Here is a 21,304-nt window from a genome sequence, read left to right on the forward strand (position 1 = left end):
ATTTGGATTTAATACTTAATCAATACAACTGATCAAAACACTTTATCAAAAACCCTCTGCTAGAATTAAAATTAATGGAAGTTTAATCAAGGAAGTATATTTGCAGAAATCGAGCAGGCAAGGTTGCTGTTTGTCACCGACCCTGTTTCCGATTTTTATTGATCCCTTAGCTCAAGCAGTCCGACAAAATAAAGAACTTAGACTTTTTGCTGATGATTTCATTGCTTAACACAAACACATCGCTCCCAAATTTGATGAAGCTATTACAAACATATGGCCATCTGTCAGGATATAAAATTTATGTTTCCAAAACCCATATTTTATCGTTCTATTATACTCCACCAAAAGCAATCCAGGACTCATATGGTCTTAAATTGAATCAAAAATCAATTCAATATTTGGGTGTTACGATCACTAGAAACTTCACCGACGCTTCACTTCCCCCAAGATCAATTTACAAATTGGGACAGAATGAGTTTCAGATTTGTCTGGGGGGGCAAAAGACCTAGAGTCAGATACAAAACCCTTCCGCTAACATAAGAGAGAGGGGGTATGGGTCTTCCAAAATTAAGGAAATACTATTATGCTGCTCAACTGAGACCTGTGTACTGTTGGTGTAAGTCAGAATTTAGAGCAAAATGGAAAGATATAGAAAGAGAAGTGAATCAAATTCCAATTCAACATTTGATCGGAGATAATAAACAATACAAGGAACTCAATAATAAAATGGATCCAATAACAGTACACACGCTAAGCCTGTGGTTTAAAATATTGAAAATATATAAGATTCAGAATGACATAAATATATTAAAATGGGTAGCATATGATAGTAATTTAAAACCTGTAATGTATGACCAAGGATTCAAGTATTGGTTAAGAAAGGGAATAACAACTTGGTGTGTTTTGGTAAAAGAAGGGAGGCTGGAGAGTTTTGAAAATCTGAGAAGAAAATACGAATTGGGAGCAGATGAATTCTATAGATACCTTCAACTAAGGGACTATTTCAAAAAGGAGATCGAGGTAGCTTCTTTCAAAGAGGTGAATGGTGTCATCCAAATCATAATAAAAGCATATCAAGAGAGTAACATAAGAATAATTTCGGCATTGTATAAAGGTTTGAATACTAATGACAAACATTCAACTAAATATATCAAGATGAAATGGGAAAAAGAACTCAATGTACAAATTCCAGAGAAAGATTGGCATGATATGTGGAGGACTCATCACTCGTCCACCAATTCACGAGCTTGGGGGGAATTCTCATGGAAGAATCTTCATAACACCAAAAGTGAAAAGTAAGCAGCTGCACAAACATCAGAAATGTTGGCGGGAATGTGGGTCTTATGATGTTGACCATTCTCATGTTTTTTGGAATTGTCAGAAAATAACTAATATTTTGGGAAATGGTTTATGAGGTATTAAAGCAAATACTAGGATATGAGGTCCCTAAAAGTATTTTGGTGCTCTATCTATGTAAATTTCAAAAAGAGAATATTATTGCGAGTGATATGTATTTAATCAAAGTACTACTAGTAGCGAGCAAGAAAGCTATCACCAGACAGTGGTGCAAGGAAACACCACCAACGAAATATCAGTGGTTAACTATTGTTGAAGAGATATATGTAATGGACTGTTCTTATATAGCGCTTTTCTAGTCTCAACGACTACTCAAAGCGCTTTAACATTGTACAGGAACCATTCACCATTCACACACTGTGGCCGAGGCTGCCGTACAAGGTGCCACCTGCTCATCAAATAATCATTCACACACATTCACACTCCGATGCGCAGCAACCACCAACCTTCCGATTGGAAGGCAACCGCTCTACCACTGAGCCACAGCCGCCTCAATGGAGAAACTGATACACAAACTGGGACTTCAGGAAGCAAAATTTGACAGTAAATGGGAAAAAATTGAATCTTTACAAGACTCAAAATGAAGACATTGGATTGGAACAATAACTAATGGATAATTACAACCTCGGGGTAAGATTAAGAAGGTACCTCCCAGGCAGTTAATTCTTGTTTGTTTTTCTCTTATTTCTCTTGCCAACTTATATTTATAGATGTGGTATAATGTTGTTACAACTGGCATGTCACTGTGAAAAAACTGTCAATTAAGAAAAAAAAATTATATGTCAGGGCTAGCCTAGTGCCGAGGCAGTAAATTGAGTTCTGGACCCAAAATGCATGAAACATGAGGAGGTGAACAAAAAAAACCAAATCCAGGCTTACATGAATCCTGAAGCGCATGAATCCAAACAGAGAGAAGATAATCCCAAATACTCCAAATCGCATAAAAAGCTCCAACAGAAGGGGTAGGCAGACAACAGGTACAGGAAAACAAGCAGGAACACTTGACAATAGACAACAAGGACACGACAAAGACTGAAAAGAACAGATGACATTACATACAGGGGCAAAAGAGCAGGGAGGGAGCGAACAGGTGAAACATATAAGGGACAAATCAGACTCTGAAGCAGTTCCGATCAACATTGTAACTCTCCTCCACAGCTGAATTGATGCATTTGCATGACAGCGCATTGAGACAATGAATGGAACATAAAAACTCAATTGCACACCAGTATTCACTCACATTCACTTATAATCACTTATTGTCACACTAAGGTATGTAGATTAACTGTATTCATATGTGTAAAATTTTAGAAATGAAAGCTAAACTAATCACACTTTTTGTCAGACTATAAAATTGTGTCCCAACACAGGAGTACCGTGTGTGGGCTATATAATATAATAAAATCAGGAATGTTATTTACAGGTATGTGACTTATTTGAATAAAACACTGATGTTTCTAAATTGTATTATTTGTATCTGTGTATGTGTGCAATCAGATCACAGGTTGTGTGTTGACTGTTGAACTGAAAGAAGCACTGCTCACAGGAGAGATGGAGAGACAAATATCAATGCTAAGATGGACTTCTCGTTTCATTGTGCGTAGATTAACGCAGCGATATAGAGATGAAGCGGGATGATATGTCAATGGCCAATCAGTGATGACAAAAGGATACAGACTGTGTGTTAAGTGTTAAATGTTCTTTCTTTTTTATCTTTACAGGTGACTCACATCAAGGCTCCTAAAACAGCAGAGGATGAGTTTATAGAAATTCAGAGTGCTACAGGAACAGCTGTACAACGATGGGCTGTACGCTCACTAACACTCTGTAAACTGGTATGTAGGAATACACCCAATACAAGAAGAGATTGGAGCTGGAAACATGTTGGCTCAATGGTTAAGACTGTGGTTAGGACTGAGGCCTCAGAGGAATGTGGATGTGGATTTTGGACTCTTTTCTTGTTTGCCGGTTTTCCTCCAGAGTGCCAAAGACTAGCACAACACAGTACTAATACAAAATGTGTTTCTCCAGTGATGGACTGTACTATATACAGTACAAACTGGGATTCTGGAATCAGTTAAAAAAATTTGGGGTCTTGATTTAAATTCATTAATCAAGGTTGAAGATTTTGGCTTGTAAGGGATCATAAGTATGACCTGGTCCCACCAGAAAGTGGTACAGCAAATGTTAATCTGCACGTCTTTATAAAATATTTGGTTCTGAAAGCTTGGTGATGTAGTCATAATACTTGCAGGGCTAGTTGGTGAACTAACACTTTGGTTTACTGTTATATATATATTTGTTGCAGGTGTTGAGGAACGTAGCATCACTCCTCTCTGCAGAGCTGAGGTTTGCCACACTCTTCATGGCCATCATCTGGTTCTGCATGGCTTTCAGGTTAGTTCACAATGTCATGTATTACATCATCACCCAACATATCAAGTTGATAAGGAACAGCAGACAGCCATTTTGACAGAAATCATGGGGAATCAGAAGGGAATAACGTGACCACATTCGAGATTTAAACCAGGCATGCTGCAATTACATGGCAGGCGTCTAAGCAGTAAGGTGTCCATGGGCGACCTGATCAGTAGTGATGGTCAAATGAAGCTTCGCAAACCAGTGTTTTTACTTTCTGAGCTCACTAGATGGCGCTCTCTGTTCAAAGAAAAAGGTTAAATGAATGGCAATTCAATGGGTTTTCAAACCCTTTGTTGAACAGACAACAGACAGCACCATCTAGTGAGCTCAGAAAGTAAAGACACTGGTTCGCGAAGCTTCATTTGACCATCACTACTGATCAGATGTCCGAACCACCTCGCGAAAAAGTAGCAGCTCTACTTCGATCCCCCTGGGGATGTCTGAGCCCTTCACCTTATTTCTTAGGGTGAGATCAGCCACTCTACAGAAAAAAAATAATTTTGGCTGCTTGTATCCGCAATCTCATGACCATAGGTGATGGTCAGTTTGACTCTGGGAAGAATTCTTCCTGAGGTGGAAGTTGAAGATAGGGGCCAGACATTCCCTGTTCACGACACTCTCACCCTGGGTAATTCTGGAAGGCTAGAGTCAGCCGCTCTCCAGGAGTTTAGTTCATGGGTCAATGCCCGTCCACCAGACGCTCATGAATTGCTCTTAATACGGTCCCCTTTGAAAATCCTACATGGAGTTATTCTCTAACAGCCAGTTTTGAAGGTTTTAAGGTACACTAAAACTGTGACCTCAGTGGAACTTAAACCAAAATCCATAAAATTTCTGCACCAGAATGTTTCATTTACGTATTACTGAAACCATAAACTGCACTTTTCTTAAAAACAGTCAAATCCTTCCATTAAATCAAACGTGAAACTCTACTGGGGCTCAAACCGAGAATCTCTGGATTTAACTCAGTTAAATCAGTCATTTATTTGAGCATGAACCCATTAATTCAACAGGAATCCTACAGGATAAAGGTTCACTGCTGCCTTGCATCATTAATTGTAATATCTGAAAGTCAAATTTGGTGGGACTCAAACCCACAACCTTTAAATCACTTCTTTAGAGACTAGCTAGAAGTCCAATGCGCTGTCGGTTGTGCCACAGAGCCTCTTTGATCCAGAAAAAATAGTCACAAAAAAGACACAAAGCGTCAGGGGATCCCTTCAATCTGTCATCTTATAGTTTAAATGTTCACTGTTTTTTTATCAGATCTAAAAATGTAACTTTAGTGGAACTTAAACTAACATTCTTTAAATTTCTTCACTAGAATATTTAATTGACATATTACTGAAACCATAATCGGCACATTTCTCCTAAATCACTCAAACCCTTCTTTTAAATCATACTGATTCATTTGAGACTCAACTGTGGTGGGAGTCGACTCCCAAATCTATGAGTTTAACTCAAAAGACACAAAACTTGATGGGATTCCTTCAATCTGTCATCTTATAGTTTAAATGTTCACTGTTTTTTTTTATTAGCTCTAAAAATGTACCTTCATTGGAAATTAAGCTAATATTCCTGAAATTTCTTTAACAGAATATTTTATTAACATATTGCTGAAACCATAAACGGCACTTTTCTTCTCCTAAAACACTCAAACACTTCCATGAAATCACACTGCTGCCTGTGAGACTCGAAACCCAAATCTATGAGTTTAACTCAATGTAAGTTCATTACTTTAGCATGAAGTCATTAATTCAACATAAATCCTTCAGGTTAAAGATTCACTGGTCCCTTGTGTCATTAATTGAAATATCTAAAGGTCAACTCTGGTGGGACTCAAACCCACAACCTTTGAATCACTTTGTTGGAAACTAACTAGAAGTCCAATGCGCTATCCATTGCACCACAGAGCCTCTTTGCAGTAGAGTAAATAGTCACATAAAAGACACAAAACTTGATGGGATTCCTTCAATCTGTCATCTTATAGTTTAAATGCTGAAACCATAAACGGCACTTTTCTTCTCCTAAAACACTCAACACTTCCATGAAATCACACTGCTGCCTGTGAGACTCAACTGTGGTGGGACTCAAAACCCAAATCAATGAGTTAAACTTAATGTTACTTCATTGTTTTAGCATGAAGTCATGAATTCAACAGGAATCCTACATATTAAAGGTCCACGGTGACCTTTTGTCATTAATTGCAATACCTAAAGGTTCTCCGGGAACCATTACCTATGGGACTCCGTAGTTCTGCTGGGAGACTTCAACACACACCTGGGCAATGATGGAGACACCTTGGGAGGTGTGATTGGGAAGAGCGGCCTCCCTGGTCTAAACCAGAGCGGTCGTTCATTGTTAGACTTATGTGCTAGTCATGGATTGTCTAAAATGAACACCATGTAAGGTTGCTCATAAGTGTACTTGGTACCAGAGCACCCTAGGCAGAAGGTTGAGGATCGATTTTGTAATCGTATCATCTGATCTGAGGCCGCATGTTTTGGCCACTTGGGTGAAGAGAGGGGCGGAGCTGTGAACCGATCACCATCTGGTGTTTAGTTGGGTCAGGGGGTGGGGGAAGACTCTGGTATACCCAAATGGGTACGCCTGGAGGAGGCTGCTGTCCGACAGATTTTCAACTCAGACCTCCGGCGGACCTTTTCGTGCAGGCCTGTGGAGGTTGTGGCTATTAAACCCAAATGGACAATGTTCAAAGCTTCCCCAAAGCTTAACTGCAATATCTAAAGGTTGACACTGGTGGGACTCAAACCCACAACCTTTGAATCTCTTCTTTTGAGAGTACCTAGAAGTCCAATGCACTGTATGTAGCACCACAGAGCCAATTTGAACCAGAAAGAAATTGCCACAAAAAAAAAACACAAAGAGATTAATTCAACCTGTAATCTTATAGTTTAAATGTTCACTGCTGTCTTTTATCAGCTCTTCACTTCAGTGGACCTTAAACCAACAATCTTTACATTTCTGCACCAGAATTTTTAATTTACATATTACTGACATATTACATATTCTTCTAAAACACTCAAACCTTTCAATTAAATCACGGCATTAATTCAATTTATAACCTTATAGTTTAAATGTTCACTGCTGGTTTTTGCCATTAATTGCTATATCTAAGTTTGGTGGGACTCAAACCCACAACCTTTGAATAACTTCTTTCGAGATACATGCAAACCTTTTCAAAACTTTAAGGTAAAATTACTTAAAAAGAAAAAAATTAATATTTCAACATATTTCTAAAACATATTTAAAAAGCAGAGGAACAAGAGTCTAATTCCTTTTGTGATAAAGAGGGTACAGTCTTTCTGTTTCTGTTTGGGTTGTAGTTCCATTCTGGTTGTTTTAAGCCGCTTTTATTAATTCAGTCCTCTCTTGTCACAGTTACTATGGTCTGTCTGTTTGGTTCCCTGATATGATCAAACACCTTCAGTATGAGGAGTACGAGTCTAAGGTGAAGGTAAGGTGAACAACAATTCATGCTACTTGTAGCAACAGACATACTTTTGTCCTTTTTTGATGACAGCAAAATATTTTGAGCACATTCGTGATTTGAATTGACATGATTTGGGCTTAAAGGTACAATATGTACTGTAGTGAGTATGGCTTTACTGTTTGTAAACGGACTATTCAAAGTTGGCCCAACATCCCTGGTTCAATAGCCAGAGAGAGAGAGAGAGAGAGAGAGCTAGAGAGTGAATAAGGAGAGGGAGTGCTTTATGAAGCAGTAATCAGAACAATACAATCTTTTCTCATTGTTTCGCAGTGATTATTTTCTAAAGGAAAAAGTATTGGCTGGAGATTCCACACCCACAAGTAGAAACATTCCAAACCCAGCAAAATAAAAACAAAAGAAAAAATACAGGCAGAGGGCAGGGTCTCTGCAGATACAGATACATAACACTGGGTCATAAGTGATGATTGAGTGGGATTAGTATTGTATTAGCTTATACATTGTTACTTGAGGAAAGCACTGCATATTATATCATAAAAATACCTGCACAGAAAATTGATTAATGTTGTTTGGCCTGTGTTTAGGTGTTCCATAAAGAACGAGTGGAGAACTTCCATTTTAACTTTTCTTTAGAGAACCAGATCCATAAAGAAGGGGAATACATCCATGACAAGTAAGTCTAACTTTATCTCATTCTGAACACAAAGCAAACAAGAGATTTACTACAAGTTTTACATTCATACACTGTACTTTAATATTACATAGCAAAAAAACAAACATGCGTCAAATAAAGGAAATCCTCTGTCTACTGCACTTCCGGGTGCTGAGCGGTATGCACCCTGTTACAGTAGCTCTCTCTTGCTTTTTGTTGTTTGGACATTGTTTTACTTTTTCACTTGTTGTTTTTGTTTACTTTTTGTAAACTTGTTTGCAATACTGCAGCTTTTAAGTTGTGGTTTGACTGTTGGAGGGTACTTTTTTTTTCTTAACGCACTGGTATCGGATCGGTACTTGGTATCTTTACTCTGTATCGGATGGATAATCGGTATCAGGAAGGAAAAAGGAAAAACATCTCTAGATTTTACCCATTGTTTTTTTTTTTCGATTGACAGTGCCTTCTTAAACTAAGATACATGCAGTAATACACATACTGTCTATCTTTTATTTGCTTTTTGATTTATATGCTATGTTTTGTGTGTACTTTGGTGAGGTAAACCTAGAACACTTTGCCACTGCACTATGATCCATGCCTTACCACATAAGGTGTTAAGGTGTACCTGTGATAAGGTGTACCTGAGGGGTCATTCTGACTAAATGTGAAGTTAACTTTCATTCTCTACTATATTTGCGTGAATGTTTTTTCTTTATTTTTATAAATAATTTGCCCATAATCATTCAATGGATTTCCACTGACAGTACTGACGTTTTGCTATGTGTGAAAAGTGTGAATGCATGTATACTTTTTGTGTGTACTTTGGTGAGGTAAACCTAGAACACTTTGCCACTGCACTACGATCCATGCCTTACCACATAAGGTGTTAAGGTGTACCTGTGATAAGGTGTACCTGAGGGGTCATTCTGACTAAATGTGAAGTTAACTTTCATTCTCTACTATATTTGCGTGAATATTTTTTCTTTATTTTTATAAATAATTTGCCCATAATCATTCAATGGATTTCCACTGACAGTACTGACGTTTTGCTGTGTGTGAAAAGTGTGAATGCATGTATACTGTATTTCTGATAACTCTGACAGACAGATCTTAAAATTAAGCAGGAACCCCAAGTTTATTTTGCCCCCAGGCATGTCCACTCCTGTATATTCATAATGTTCATGAAATCATGTATGTTTTTCCTCAAGGTAAAACCTTTTTAGCTTGAGAGGGTGTGTCTTTGCCTAAGTTTATGGCACCTACACCTAATCCTTGTTGTTTCTATTCTGTTTCTATTCTATTCTTTAAATGATCTTTGAATACATTTATACCTCCACATTTCATTCAATCTGAGTACAACTTTTGCACACAGATTGCACCCCCTCTACAGTTGCATGGACTTTTGCGCCCAGTTGAATTTTAAAATAGTACACTGGAAGGAAACGTAGGATCTTGGGTTTGCTATTGGTTTCTATACCAAAATGAGGGAGCGTACCTTCAAGGATACTTCATCTCTGCAAGAGAACATTTTCAGTGTAGATATACAGTATGTTACACTACTGTATATTATTTAACTTCTATGCTTTTTGCAGAATTGAAACAGACATAATGGGCTTTAACTAGTATTTCAACATGACTAGTATAACAGGGCTGCCATTGAATATATCATATTGCCATGGAGATGATTATTTTAGCATTTTGACTTCTACACAACTGTTCACATCAATGCTTATTTCCATCTCAGTATTATCAGTGGTGGCCATCTTGGATTTTAGAATCAGAAAGGGATTTATTGCCAAGTAAGTAACAACAAGGAATTTGCCTTGGTTGTTGGTGCATACATACACATATTAAACATTAATATGGAAGAAACAAACAATAAATACAAAAACAAACATGTGCATATAACTGTTTAACACAAAGAAAAAAAAAGCTGTATAGATTAGTGCAGGATGTGCAAAAATGTTGAGGGATGTGCTAAAGTTCAGGATATATAGAATCTGAGAGGAGAGGTATATAGTCCCAGATGAAGGATTAAGAGCCCATTATGTCCTTTTTTTCTAATTCTGTGCTGCCACAGCAATAGAAGTGTGAGTCCATGTTTTTTTTTGTCTGTTGGTTTGTGTTTGTGTCCCATCCCATGCCCGTAGGTTCATCAGTATAGAGATGAAGTCGGTGAAGTTTGAAAGTTCACTGTTTGAAGACTGTCGCTTTGAAGACATCAGGTCCACAGACACTGTGTTTGAGAACTGCACCATCCGTTCCACTGTCTTCTATAACACAGGTAGGTTCAGCTGGAGCAGGGGCTACGACGAATTACAGCTCTGGACGGTACAGAAGATAAGTTTGAATACAGGTTAGAGGTTAAATGTTTTGTTAGTTATTAGCTATGGTGGCTCCCATTTATTTGTCAATTGGCTCTCTCATTTTTCATCATAGACACAGACCAATTCATCGGAGCCTACTCCCATTATAAACACAACCTCCAGTTTGTAAGGAAAATAATGCCCAGTAGAATTCAGACTTTCCTTTCTATTTCTATTTCTTTCTTCTTTTTTTCTATTTCCATCCAGACCGTAACAGTTAAACAGTTTGTATTTAAACTTAGTTTAGCTTTTTTTCCAGATCTGAATACAGATATGTTTTGTGTGGTACACATATGCTGTGTCTTATGGTGCTTTTCCATTACATGGTACCTACTCGCCTCGCCTCGACTCTACTCGACTCTACTCGACTCTACTCGCCTCGACTCGCTGTGCGTCCGTTTTCCATTGCAGATTTTAGTATCGCCTCAGCGTGGCTGGTCGTCATAGCGACTGCCGTGGGCGTGGCTTAGTAGCTTGCTTTTACATACCCCGCATATCCCCGACGCATTTCCTGGTTCTCTGTCTCCGTAAACAACATGATATCAAAGAGATAGTTAACGTTTACTGCTCCAGATTTCCCACCGTGGTCACATATATATGACTCTAGAGTCGCTACTTGCTTTGTTTCTCTCACATATATATGACTCTAGAGTCGCTACTCGCTGCTGAGATAATCGCCATCACTCTCTCACTTCTCCTTCGCTCAATAGCTCCCCACACACACACATACGGCGACTCGACACACACACATTACACACACACCAGCGCACCAGTATAACCATCAGGCCACTTGTATGCTACGGAGAAAGCTCTGCGTGGAGCCTCCGGCAGCAAAAAAACACCGCTGGCTAAACTATTTAAAAATGCTGTCTCCCGCTAGCAATGCAGTGATCAGTGACGCTTCTTTCCGACCAATCAGCAGCCTGCAGGGTTTCACGTCACCTTCTCGGCTCGCCTCAGCTCGCTTGGAACCTCGACTGAGGAGGTACTAAAAAAAGTACCTGTTAGCAGGTACCAGGTACTTTTTTTCGCAATGGAAAACTAAAAAAGGCGAGTAGAGGCGAGGCAAGGCGAGTAGGTACCATGTAATGGAAAAGCGCGATTATATTGCACACTTCTATACTTACAATTGCTGTTTTGAGTACGTAGTGCGTTCACACTGACGAAGTATGGCCAATTGCAGTCACTGCAATACCCGGATGCTGTACTCAAAGCGGTCAAAAAACATTGAGTGTGGAACGCTGGACGCTACTGGCACTCAACAGTCGCCATCTTTGCTACAGAGCGGAAACGGCGAAAACTGAACTATACAAATGTAATATATACATGCAGTTTTTTTCTATAAGTACCATCATACTGCAGTCAGATAGTGAGAAAACAAGCCGGTATATATAATGTCAAGCACAATAGGTGGCCATAATCCTCCATCTGGCTGCAATTTACCACAGAAGAAGAAGAAGAGTAATTTCTGTGCGTGATTTGAGACAACACTACCTTCGAAATTTACACACTACACAAGTGAGTACATAATGTACACAGTGCACTAAATGTAAGTGTATTCACAGAAGTATGCAAATTGATTATTTTATTGACTATTTACAACCTTAGATAATTTGCAATGCCTGTTCCTAAATTGACCTGACACAAAACCCAACAACAAAGACATGAACAAAACACAAACACACATACAACTTACATTACAATTTACCATAACACTGAATGAAAAGCACCACATCTTTCATGACTTATTTGAAAAACATTTTTACAAAAAGTTTAAAAGTATCCCAGTCATGATCCAATAGGAAAATTATGGAAGTTAAGAATGTAGAAAAGAAAGTACAAAATATCAGAGAATACTTAATGAAAATAACAATTTCCATCAACATTTCAATTGAAAAAAAACCTTGGCAGATGTTTCACTGAATCAGGTCCCACTGAATCAGGTCCGAGGCTCAACAGTTTGACCCTCTTTCATAAGTTCCATCTTATGTTTCATGGTCTTCCTGTTCTCTGCAGACCTGTGGGAGGAGAAGTTCATTGACTGTAAGATGGAGAACACCACCTTTGAGCACAATAAATATGGCTGCCACCTGGACACTGTTGAGGAGAACGACGTTCTAATTTACCTGGTCAGCTTCCTGGGCAGTCTGGCTGTGTTGCCAGGCAACATCATCTCAGCCCTCTTCATGGAGAAGATTGGCAGGGTCAAGATTATAGGTGATTTTTTGAAAGTTTTTAACATTACTAAGTATTTTTTAATGTGATAACACTTTCTATGATGGCCGTGTCTATAATGCATTTTAAAATGCATTATAATCTGCTTATAGCACTGTGTAATTATTGTTATAAGTACTCATACATATTCATAATGCTTTATAACAATAATCATGACACATTGTAAAGCATTTCATAATGACTTATAAGGATTATAATATATTATAATTCTATATTGTATTATGTATAATTTCTTTGTGATAAACCAGGTATAACTAGGTTTGTAATGCATTATAGACATTGGCGTCAAAGAAAGTGTTACTAATATTTGTTAATAATTGTAAGAGTTTTTTCATTTTACTTGGTACAATGTGACTTGTTCCATACAAGTTCTATGGCATTAGGTCTGCACTTTAAGCAGGCCAGGCTATTAGAAAGGGTTAAGTTTAAAATATCCATTTTAAAATTCTTACATAACTTGCAATTACTAAATGAGTTAAAACAATGACTTCGGGGTTGTCCTTCATTCAAAGAATGAAAGTTAAGACACACCTTCAAGTTATGCCAAAACTCAGACAGTTCAAGTTCAAGATCAAGGCAGAAGTAGGGTCATTTTGCCATAGACTTCTATAGAAACAGACTTCTAGCCAGAGGAGTCGCCCACTCCTGGAAATTAGATAGAATGCAGGTTTAAGGCTTCACTTTTCAGGCACACAAGTTGCCGCTTTGTTCAGTCATTGTGGTTGTTGCTACTTAAACTCTTGCATGCCAGCTTATGTGTATGTTTTTGTGTTGTGTCAGTCCAGAAAAAAAACGCAGGATTCTCGTAGCATTCATGTAGCAGGGGCAGGGCTAGAAGGGGGTCACAGAGCAGCACCCCCCCCAATCCATTTGGCTAAAGTTCTGTCAATCTGACAATTGTGATTTCCATTGGATCGAGCCTTGTCACTTGGCTGCCTGACCTGCCAATCTTCCCATCCCTTGTGACATAACCAATTAATGTTTACATCATGACTATCCAAAATTCTAATACCATGGAACCAGCACTGGAATTGTTTGTTTTTTCAAAAGACTGAGCCTATAGAAAATATGTATTGTATTATATGCAGACATGTATAAAGTACTAGAGACCCATACTTGAGTAAAAGTACAAGTGCTCTATCAAAAAAAGTGACTTGAGTAAAAGTAGAAGTGCTCTTTAAGCACCACACTTAAGTAGAAGTACTAAAGTATTGAAAATTTTTTGTACTTAAGTATTGCAAGTAGTTTATTTTAAAATGTACTATTCAAGTATTGAAAGTAAAAGTACAAGTAATGTGTTATTTAGTTATTAAAGAAAGCAGTCAAAAGTTTGAATATCATATTGTTTATATTATGTCAAATGTTTAGCCAAGGCTATAGCCAAAGGAATTAACAAATATTAAATATATTATATTAAAAATAACAAATATTAAGAAACACTGAAATAAAATGTACAATTATCACACTGTGCAAGTAAAATTTAACATCCTCTCCAGCACAGTAACGATTAAAGTGTGATGTGCGATGTACAGGAAAGTTAGCAAGCTAGCAAAATACAGATAAACTAGCAGCTTCACATCACAGGGTAAAACGGTTAACATTCAGTACTCATTGCAGACTGACACAACTCAGGAATAGCTTAATCTGCTGCAACAATAGCTAAATAGAAAGAGTACCAACTTACATCGTCTCTGACTTCTGAACGGGCAACTGTAATGAAAAGAAACACGAATCGATCTTAGGGATTTCTTGTGTAAATTACATAATAAATTAATTAGCGTACGTAACTAACGTACACACACTGTAACCTACACAGTCTCTGTAGCGTGAGGAAATCACAACAGTAACGAGTAATGATGCAGCACATAAAAAATGTACACAAGTAAAAGTGGAAGTAGGAGAAAAAAAGAATACTCCAGTAGAGTACAGATACAGCCTTTTAGTACTTAGTAGAGTAGTGAAGTAGTTCTACTTTGTTACTATACAGCTCTGATCATATGATATACAATTTGTTTAAAATGAAAACAAGTGAAATTAATAATGAATGTGATTTGTTTTATTTAGCAGACTTTTAGCATTTTTTGTTATATCCAAAATTTCCTATATTTCTAAGCAAGCAGTAGCAATGCAGATTGTTAATGCTGTATTCTGATAAAATGCCACCCCAGATTATTGGTCCCCCCCTGTGCCACCCCACTTTCAAAAAATCTTGGAACCGCCCCTGTCACGCATTCAATATAGGCATGCTGTGATCTCCTCAGGTGGCTCGATGCTCATCTCAGCAGGCTGCACGTTCTTCCTGTTTCTGAGCTTCAGCCAATCAGCGATCATTGCCATGCAGTGTCTGTTCTGTGGCGTCAGTGTTGCTGCATGGAATGGCATTGAGGTGGTGACCGTGGAGCTGTACCCTACTTCTAAAAGGTACTACACTTTATTGTTAAAACTGTGTTAATATTCATATATTATAATTTGTATAATGTATATGTCAGATGAAGATGCAGTGAAACAATTGTACTTAAAAAATTCACTTTTAGTGTTCAAATTTATGGTACATTTTTGTCAGCCTGACAAAAATTTCATGTTTAAAGATGTTCAAAATCAAAATACTGGTTATATAGACACTTTCAATACAGTGGTAATTTCTCTGTCTAGGGCTGCAACTATTAGATTTATTGTCGATTTATCTGTCAATTATTGCCTTTATTAATAGATTAGTTGTTGGGTCTATAAAATGTCAGCAAAAATGTCCATCAGTGTTTACCAAAGCCCAAGATAAGGTCTTCCAATGTCTTGTTTTGTCCACAACTGAAAGATATTCAGTTAATTATCATAGAGGAGAGAATAAACTAGAAAATATTTAAGAATTCACAAAAAATGTCTCAAACTGACTAATCGATTATCAAAATAGTTGGCACTTAATTTAGTAGTTGACAACTAATCGATTAATATCTGTCTCTCAGGGCCACAGCATTTGGCGTGCTGAACGCTCTGTGTAAGCTGGCAGCAGTGCTCGGCAGCTCTATCTTTGCCAGCTTTGTGGGGATCACCAAAGTCGTCCCCATCCTGCTGTCCTTCACTGCGCTAGTGTGTGGTGGCCTGGTGGCGCTCAAACTACCCGACACGCGAGAGAGAATCCTTCAGTGAGGTCATGTGAGATCCTGGGGGTGGGAGTCATAAAGGGGAGGGAGAGGCCAAAACATACGTGCTTAATGTTGGAAGCTTTTCTTATTGATTTTGACTTCACTCTGCATTTAAAAGAAAGCAACAATAGGTTATACATATTAAATGTAAATGCCAATCTCGAATTTTTTCATGGAAACCATCTCATTTTGTACAAAGGGTAGGTGACCTTTTCACTAATGGCACTGATGGCAGTTATAGGGTTTAGGTGTACACATGTGTCAGTGTTTAAATGGAAACTGAGAAAACATTTTTTATTTCTTAGTGAGTGAGAACTTCAATAATTGTGTAAAACTGATTTTATTTAAAGAAAATATTCATGCAACTGGCAACCTCAGCATGACCTGAAAGTTCCGTCCCCGAGTACAACCCCATCCTTGACTCCCATGATAATTGGTAGATGGCATGTGGTTGCTTTTGCCTTAACATATCACTAGTAGTTTTTAACATCTCATTGCATCAAACTAATAAAGAGGCTTATTAGCAATGAATACTGCAGCAGAGTAAATTGAAGTAAAACAACTATATATATTTGTATTGAAATCCAAATGTTCCTCTATTGTGCTGTATGTTCTGCACGAATATTATAACCTCTCCTCTGGAGTTCAGTCTGATACTAATATCCTCCTGCCAATAATACAGGGAAAAGCACTCAGTTGGCTTTACTTACACAGAAAACATATATCTGAGAAAACACACACTTTACTTACTTTATTTACTTTTCTGTCTCTGTTGGACCTGGAGTTTTGGATCAGTGTATTTTCTGGACAGCAATGTTTTGACAAGGCCCTGTTAGAAATCATTTGGTCTGTTGAGTTTGTTAATGTTACTGTTTTTCTTTCTCCTTTTTAATCAACTTACAGTATTTTTTTTACTCATACTTGTTATGGGCCTAAACTCTTATTTGAATTATTGCACCATGAAAATCACAGTTGTTTGGTCTTCCTTTTTGCCGGTACAATATATAAATCCTGCTGTAGGACCACACACTACCTTCCCACTGTTGATGAAAAATAAATGATGAAAATGCTTGTAAATTGAAAATTCATCATAATCATATTTTCAAATGATATGATAAATTAAACTTTATGCAAGCATAACTGCCATTTATCATGCAGGTGGAGTACACAAAATGAACATGATAGAAAAATTAAGGCAAATAACATAACAACAATAACAACAACAAAAAAAGAGTACATTTGTTTGATTTTGTATACTACTGCAACCGCTTTTAGCAAAAAAATGATATCCATTTAATCTCTGTGTCTCTAGTACAGAGAGGTGGGGAACATGTTGAGCCTAGCTTAGCACAAAGATAAAACATGAAACTGCTCTTGAAACCATGATGTGTAATTTTTCTGTCAATTTCTAGATGTGTTGAATAGAGTAAATCCAATGTGTGAAGAGTGCTTTAAAAAAAATCAATTGATTTATTCTTTTACAATTTTTACACATGCTATGTCTAAAATATATATCTTCACTGACATGAATTAATGTTGGATGAACATTTTGTCATTTTTGTTCCAAGCCACAAGTATTGAAGCTCAGTAAAATTAGATTCCATTGTTCCTATTGACAGCAGGAATTTAGGAATGACAGCAATAGATAAAAATGACTGAAGTAGTTCTTAATGAAGTAGACAGGCAATTATATTTAATAATGAAAGTTTTGATAATTAATTATTTACTGTGTAATGTATCATTAGGGCCCGAGCCCTGACAACAACGCCCTTTTGAAACTGATAGGATTACTATTATTCTGCAAATGAATCATTTTTAAGGGGCTAAAGGTGCATAGTAAAAGTGAAAATTTGCACATGCATCAGAACCGCTGAAACTTTTGATATTGCTTGGGTGTAACATAATGGATTGATAGTGCCCACTAACAACATTTCAAAGAAGTAGCCCTTGCAGTACGTGCACTCAGCAGAGTTCCTTTTTCATTTGTGATGTTTTTCCCCACCCTGTCGTAGGCACGTATGGACACAGGTGGTGGTACAAAACATAATTTTCAGTGCCACAAAGTCCACGCAGGAAAAAGTCTAACTCATGTGCACAGTATCCAACAGTTAATAAATGTGAGAAATTAATGCAAAGTAATAATAATAATATGCTTTTTGGCTTTTTCCCTTTCCTTTATTGTGTCATGTATCTTTTTTGTGCTTGCAAACTGGCTTTTTTGTCAAAAACGCAAATGTTGTCAACATAACTCATCCTATCCTACATCCTAACATTGTCAAATTTAAAACATTTACTAACAACAAAAAACATTGAAAAATTTAAAACATTTATTAACAACATAATGTAACAATAACATATCTTCAGTCAATTGGAAACTTGAAAATTTGTCAATAAAGTAAAATGTCAATAAAAAAAAAAAAAACAATCCTGAGGGCAGACGCTTCGCACCACAGGAGTTTGGTGTTTGAAACCCCCAACGTCGTCTTCCAGGCAGCGCTGCATGGAAGGCACTAGGATTAGGCAATGGTTATGGTTGAAGATGACGGTCGCCGCGCTGCCTTGAAGGCCTAGCTGAGCAGACTGATAGCAAGGAGGGTGACTTGGTGGATGGCAGTCCGCTAACTTGTTGCTCTCTTTAATATAACCAATATAAGCTGCTCTGTTTAGGCTACAAAACGTGCATGCAGGCTGAAATTCAACCGTGCAGTTAAGCTATAAGCAGAAGGAATATCCGCAAACGTTGTCAACATAACTCACTGGAAATCCTAAATACTTCCACACTTTCACACACTTTAGTGAAAGAGGAGTGGGCTCAAGTTCTGTCGATGGGTCTCCAGCATCTGCAGTTGCTATCTTTTGACTGGCTCTAGCTAAGTTACAGGAGGTTGACTGACTCACATCACTTCAACACGTGTGTTTTTTTCCGCTTGACAAGCCGACCGGACGTGACATGGGGACATGGCAGTATCGACGATTCCATTTTGTTATTCGATAAAACCGCGTCGGCTATGTAATCGCTGACAACCAGGACAATTTCATAGTGGTTGGTGTAAACAGGGACATTGTAGCGTCCCGACAGGCTTTTGTCGGGACTCGGGACACGCAACTCAGAATCAGGACTGTCCCGGTCACCCTAAGTTTGGGAAGTCCCACGATCTAAACAAAGCTAACGTTAGCTTAAGTTAGCTGTTGACTAACGTTTTACAGGGACGGGAAATCGTCTCTGTTGTTTGAAGTTAGCGGACATTTAATATCTTAATTTATCCATGGAAAATGTCAGCAGATATCTTAGTTATAACAGGATAGAGCTAGCAAAGCAGTTTGGTGTTTATATTTGCGGTAATTATCCAGTTTGGGAAATCCCACGTTCTCTACAAAGCTAACGTTAGGTTAAGTTGACTGGCTAACTAAACAGGAAGGGACTAGAAATCATCTCTGTTGCTTTTTTTATTTATTCTGAGAGCGAATTGCCCCACAATATGAATACAGTTTGATTATAACTTTTATTTTGTTGGTATTGGTTGTTGTATTATCGCAATATTACACTCGAAAGTTTGATTAAACATCATATTATTGGCACTTCAGTGATGTTTACAGATCTTGCCGCATCACTGTCAAGCCAATAATGACGTTAAATCAAACCCTTGAGTGTTATATTGCTTAAATGATTGAAAGTGTTGCACCTTACATAATACATGGCAGTGATGATTGAAAGAAATTGTAACCACTAGCTGTGGAATTAAGTTATCCCGCCATTTATCCTTTCAAATACTCATATACTGTATCTTCATAATACATTCACATTTATTTGAATCACTTTTTAACTGCTTTAATCAGTTACGAAAATTTCGATAATTCCTTTTTTTCTTTTTTTTTTTTCATTCTTATTTTGTTACTTCCACCACTGAGGCTTTGCCCTCACTCTCTCAATCAACACTCAAAAGCAAAACTCTAAAGAAAACCAGCTTGGGTACAGTAACAGTGTGTGGATGATGGATTTATTATTTTACTTTTCTTGTATAGTGTGAAATGTTAAATGTGTATTTATTACAGAGGGTTTTGTGCTGCAACTGGTTGTGTAAATTACTGCATGTTTGTCCAGTGTTTTTCTCTTGGCTGTGTTTCACTGTGTCTTAATGTGTAAATTTAAAATGGTCTGGGTCTAGATTGTGTTTTCATTGCAAAAAGAAAGAAACAGCAGCACTTTGACACAATATATGAATGATCACTGGTTAGGTGACATTACTTTCATCAGTGAAGAAAAAATAAATATCTAGTTTAAGTGTGGTGGTTCATAGAAATAACAAAGACAAAAAGTAAATGTAGTCGGTTAGTTGCTGTCTATGGCCATTACGTCTCTCATCAAAGGCTCCTCCATGGCTGTTTAAACAAAAAGCTATGCAAGAAGTTGTGTTAAGATTGAAAAACGAGAGCTTGAGATCTCAATATGTTGAAGCAGGGCCACGGGGGGAAGCTTGAGTACCTTGAGGGAATTTTAAACCTTGCAAACTTTGTCACTCACCCCAATTGAGATGTTGAAAGGGTGTGAGGAGGGGAGTTCACATGCTGCTCAATGATCTGATAAGGCCTTAGTTTGAAGCCCACTGGCACCTGACTCATGCATCTTTTTTTATTCATTCATAGAATTATATTTATTTGGACCTGATGTATGTTTCGGACATTGATGTGAAGCCCAGGTAAAAAAAGCCAAAATGTGTTCTTTGTTTGAATTAAAAAAAAATTTCTTCCTTTTCAATGCTGGATGATAATTTCTTCAGTGCATAATGTTGTATTGTTTGACTTAATATCTGTTTGTTACTGTGTGTATTTGTGGCTGTGACAAATCAGACCAATAAAATGAGTTCATCAATACACTTCTAGATTTTTTTTTGTGAACAAACACATATACAGCTGTATATGTGGACTAAGACAGCAAAGCCACAGCCAAAAATTTGATTTTCATCATAACATCAAAGTTACGGAAGCGTACTGCTGCCTTGCCAGAAAAAGAAAAACAGTATCACGTTATTACGTGAAAAGTTTATTCTAATAACAAGATGTTTTGCATGTTATAACAAGATATTTTTACTTTATTTTTTTATTTTTTGTTGATATTGCGATAAGTAGCCTATGCCTACACTAAGGATTTTGAAACGAATGGGGCTGTACAGAAGGATAATTGAATTGCCTAAGCCATATTTCATAATTTATCCGTCTGCAAAGCGTCTTCATTCAAGTTTTATGTTTCTGACAAGATAAATTATTTTGTTATAAAGCGAAACGTAAAAGAGGCTTCCAGATTGATGCATAGCGGAGTAGTCGCAAACTGGGATCACTCTGTTGAAATCCTGGTAAAAATCCTTGTCATAGCCGTCTGATATTATACAATTATTTGTGCAAAAGCTAGGCCTATACTTAATTTAAATGATACATGAAAAAGGCTACTAAAAAACAAACTCATCTGGCGGATGAAATTACGAAATGAATTACGATGCAGTTAAGCTAGCTGAACCAGCGAATCTTGAAGCTAGCATTAGCCACACACCGTTAACACTGCCTGAGACTGCTGACATCCATGGAAGAACGCATCGTAGCCAAACTTTCTGCTCAACTATCTTCTGACCGAGAGATTATTGACCAACACCATGAAACCATTCAACAT

The 21,304-nt window shown here is 37.5% G+C and overlaps 1 protein-coding gene across 2 annotated transcripts in view; it reads left to right on the top strand.

The window, feature by feature from the left end:
• Positions 1-20,516, top strand: part of LOC114560612 (synaptic vesicle glycoprotein 2B) — a 157,421-nt gene extending 136,905 nt beyond the window's left edge. For both annotated transcript variants that reach the window (XM_028586111.1, XM_028586112.1), the window contains 8 exons: positions 3,078-3,191; positions 3,665-3,753; positions 7,180-7,255; positions 7,834-7,922; positions 10,052-10,185; positions 12,284-12,484; positions 14,764-14,923; positions 15,463-20,516. In XM_028586111.1, the coding sequence (XP_028441912.1) occupies positions 3,078-3,191; positions 3,665-3,753; positions 7,180-7,255; positions 7,834-7,922; positions 10,052-10,185; positions 12,284-12,484; positions 14,764-14,923; positions 15,463-15,646 (1,047 nt within the window). In that variant the 3' untranslated portion in view covers positions 15,647-20,516. The remainder of the gene's footprint in view (positions 1-3,077; positions 3,192-3,664; positions 3,754-7,179; positions 7,256-7,833; positions 7,923-10,051; positions 10,186-12,283; positions 12,485-14,763; positions 14,924-15,462) is intronic.
• The last annotated feature ends 788 nt before the right edge of the window (positions 20,517-21,304 follow it).

The sequence above is a fragment of the Perca flavescens genome, chromosome 8, assembly GCF_004354835.1.
Source record: "Perca flavescens isolate YP-PL-M2 chromosome 8, PFLA_1.0, whole genome shotgun sequence".
Classification (NCBI taxonomy): Eukaryota; Metazoa; Chordata; class Actinopteri; order Perciformes; family Percidae; genus Perca; species Perca flavescens.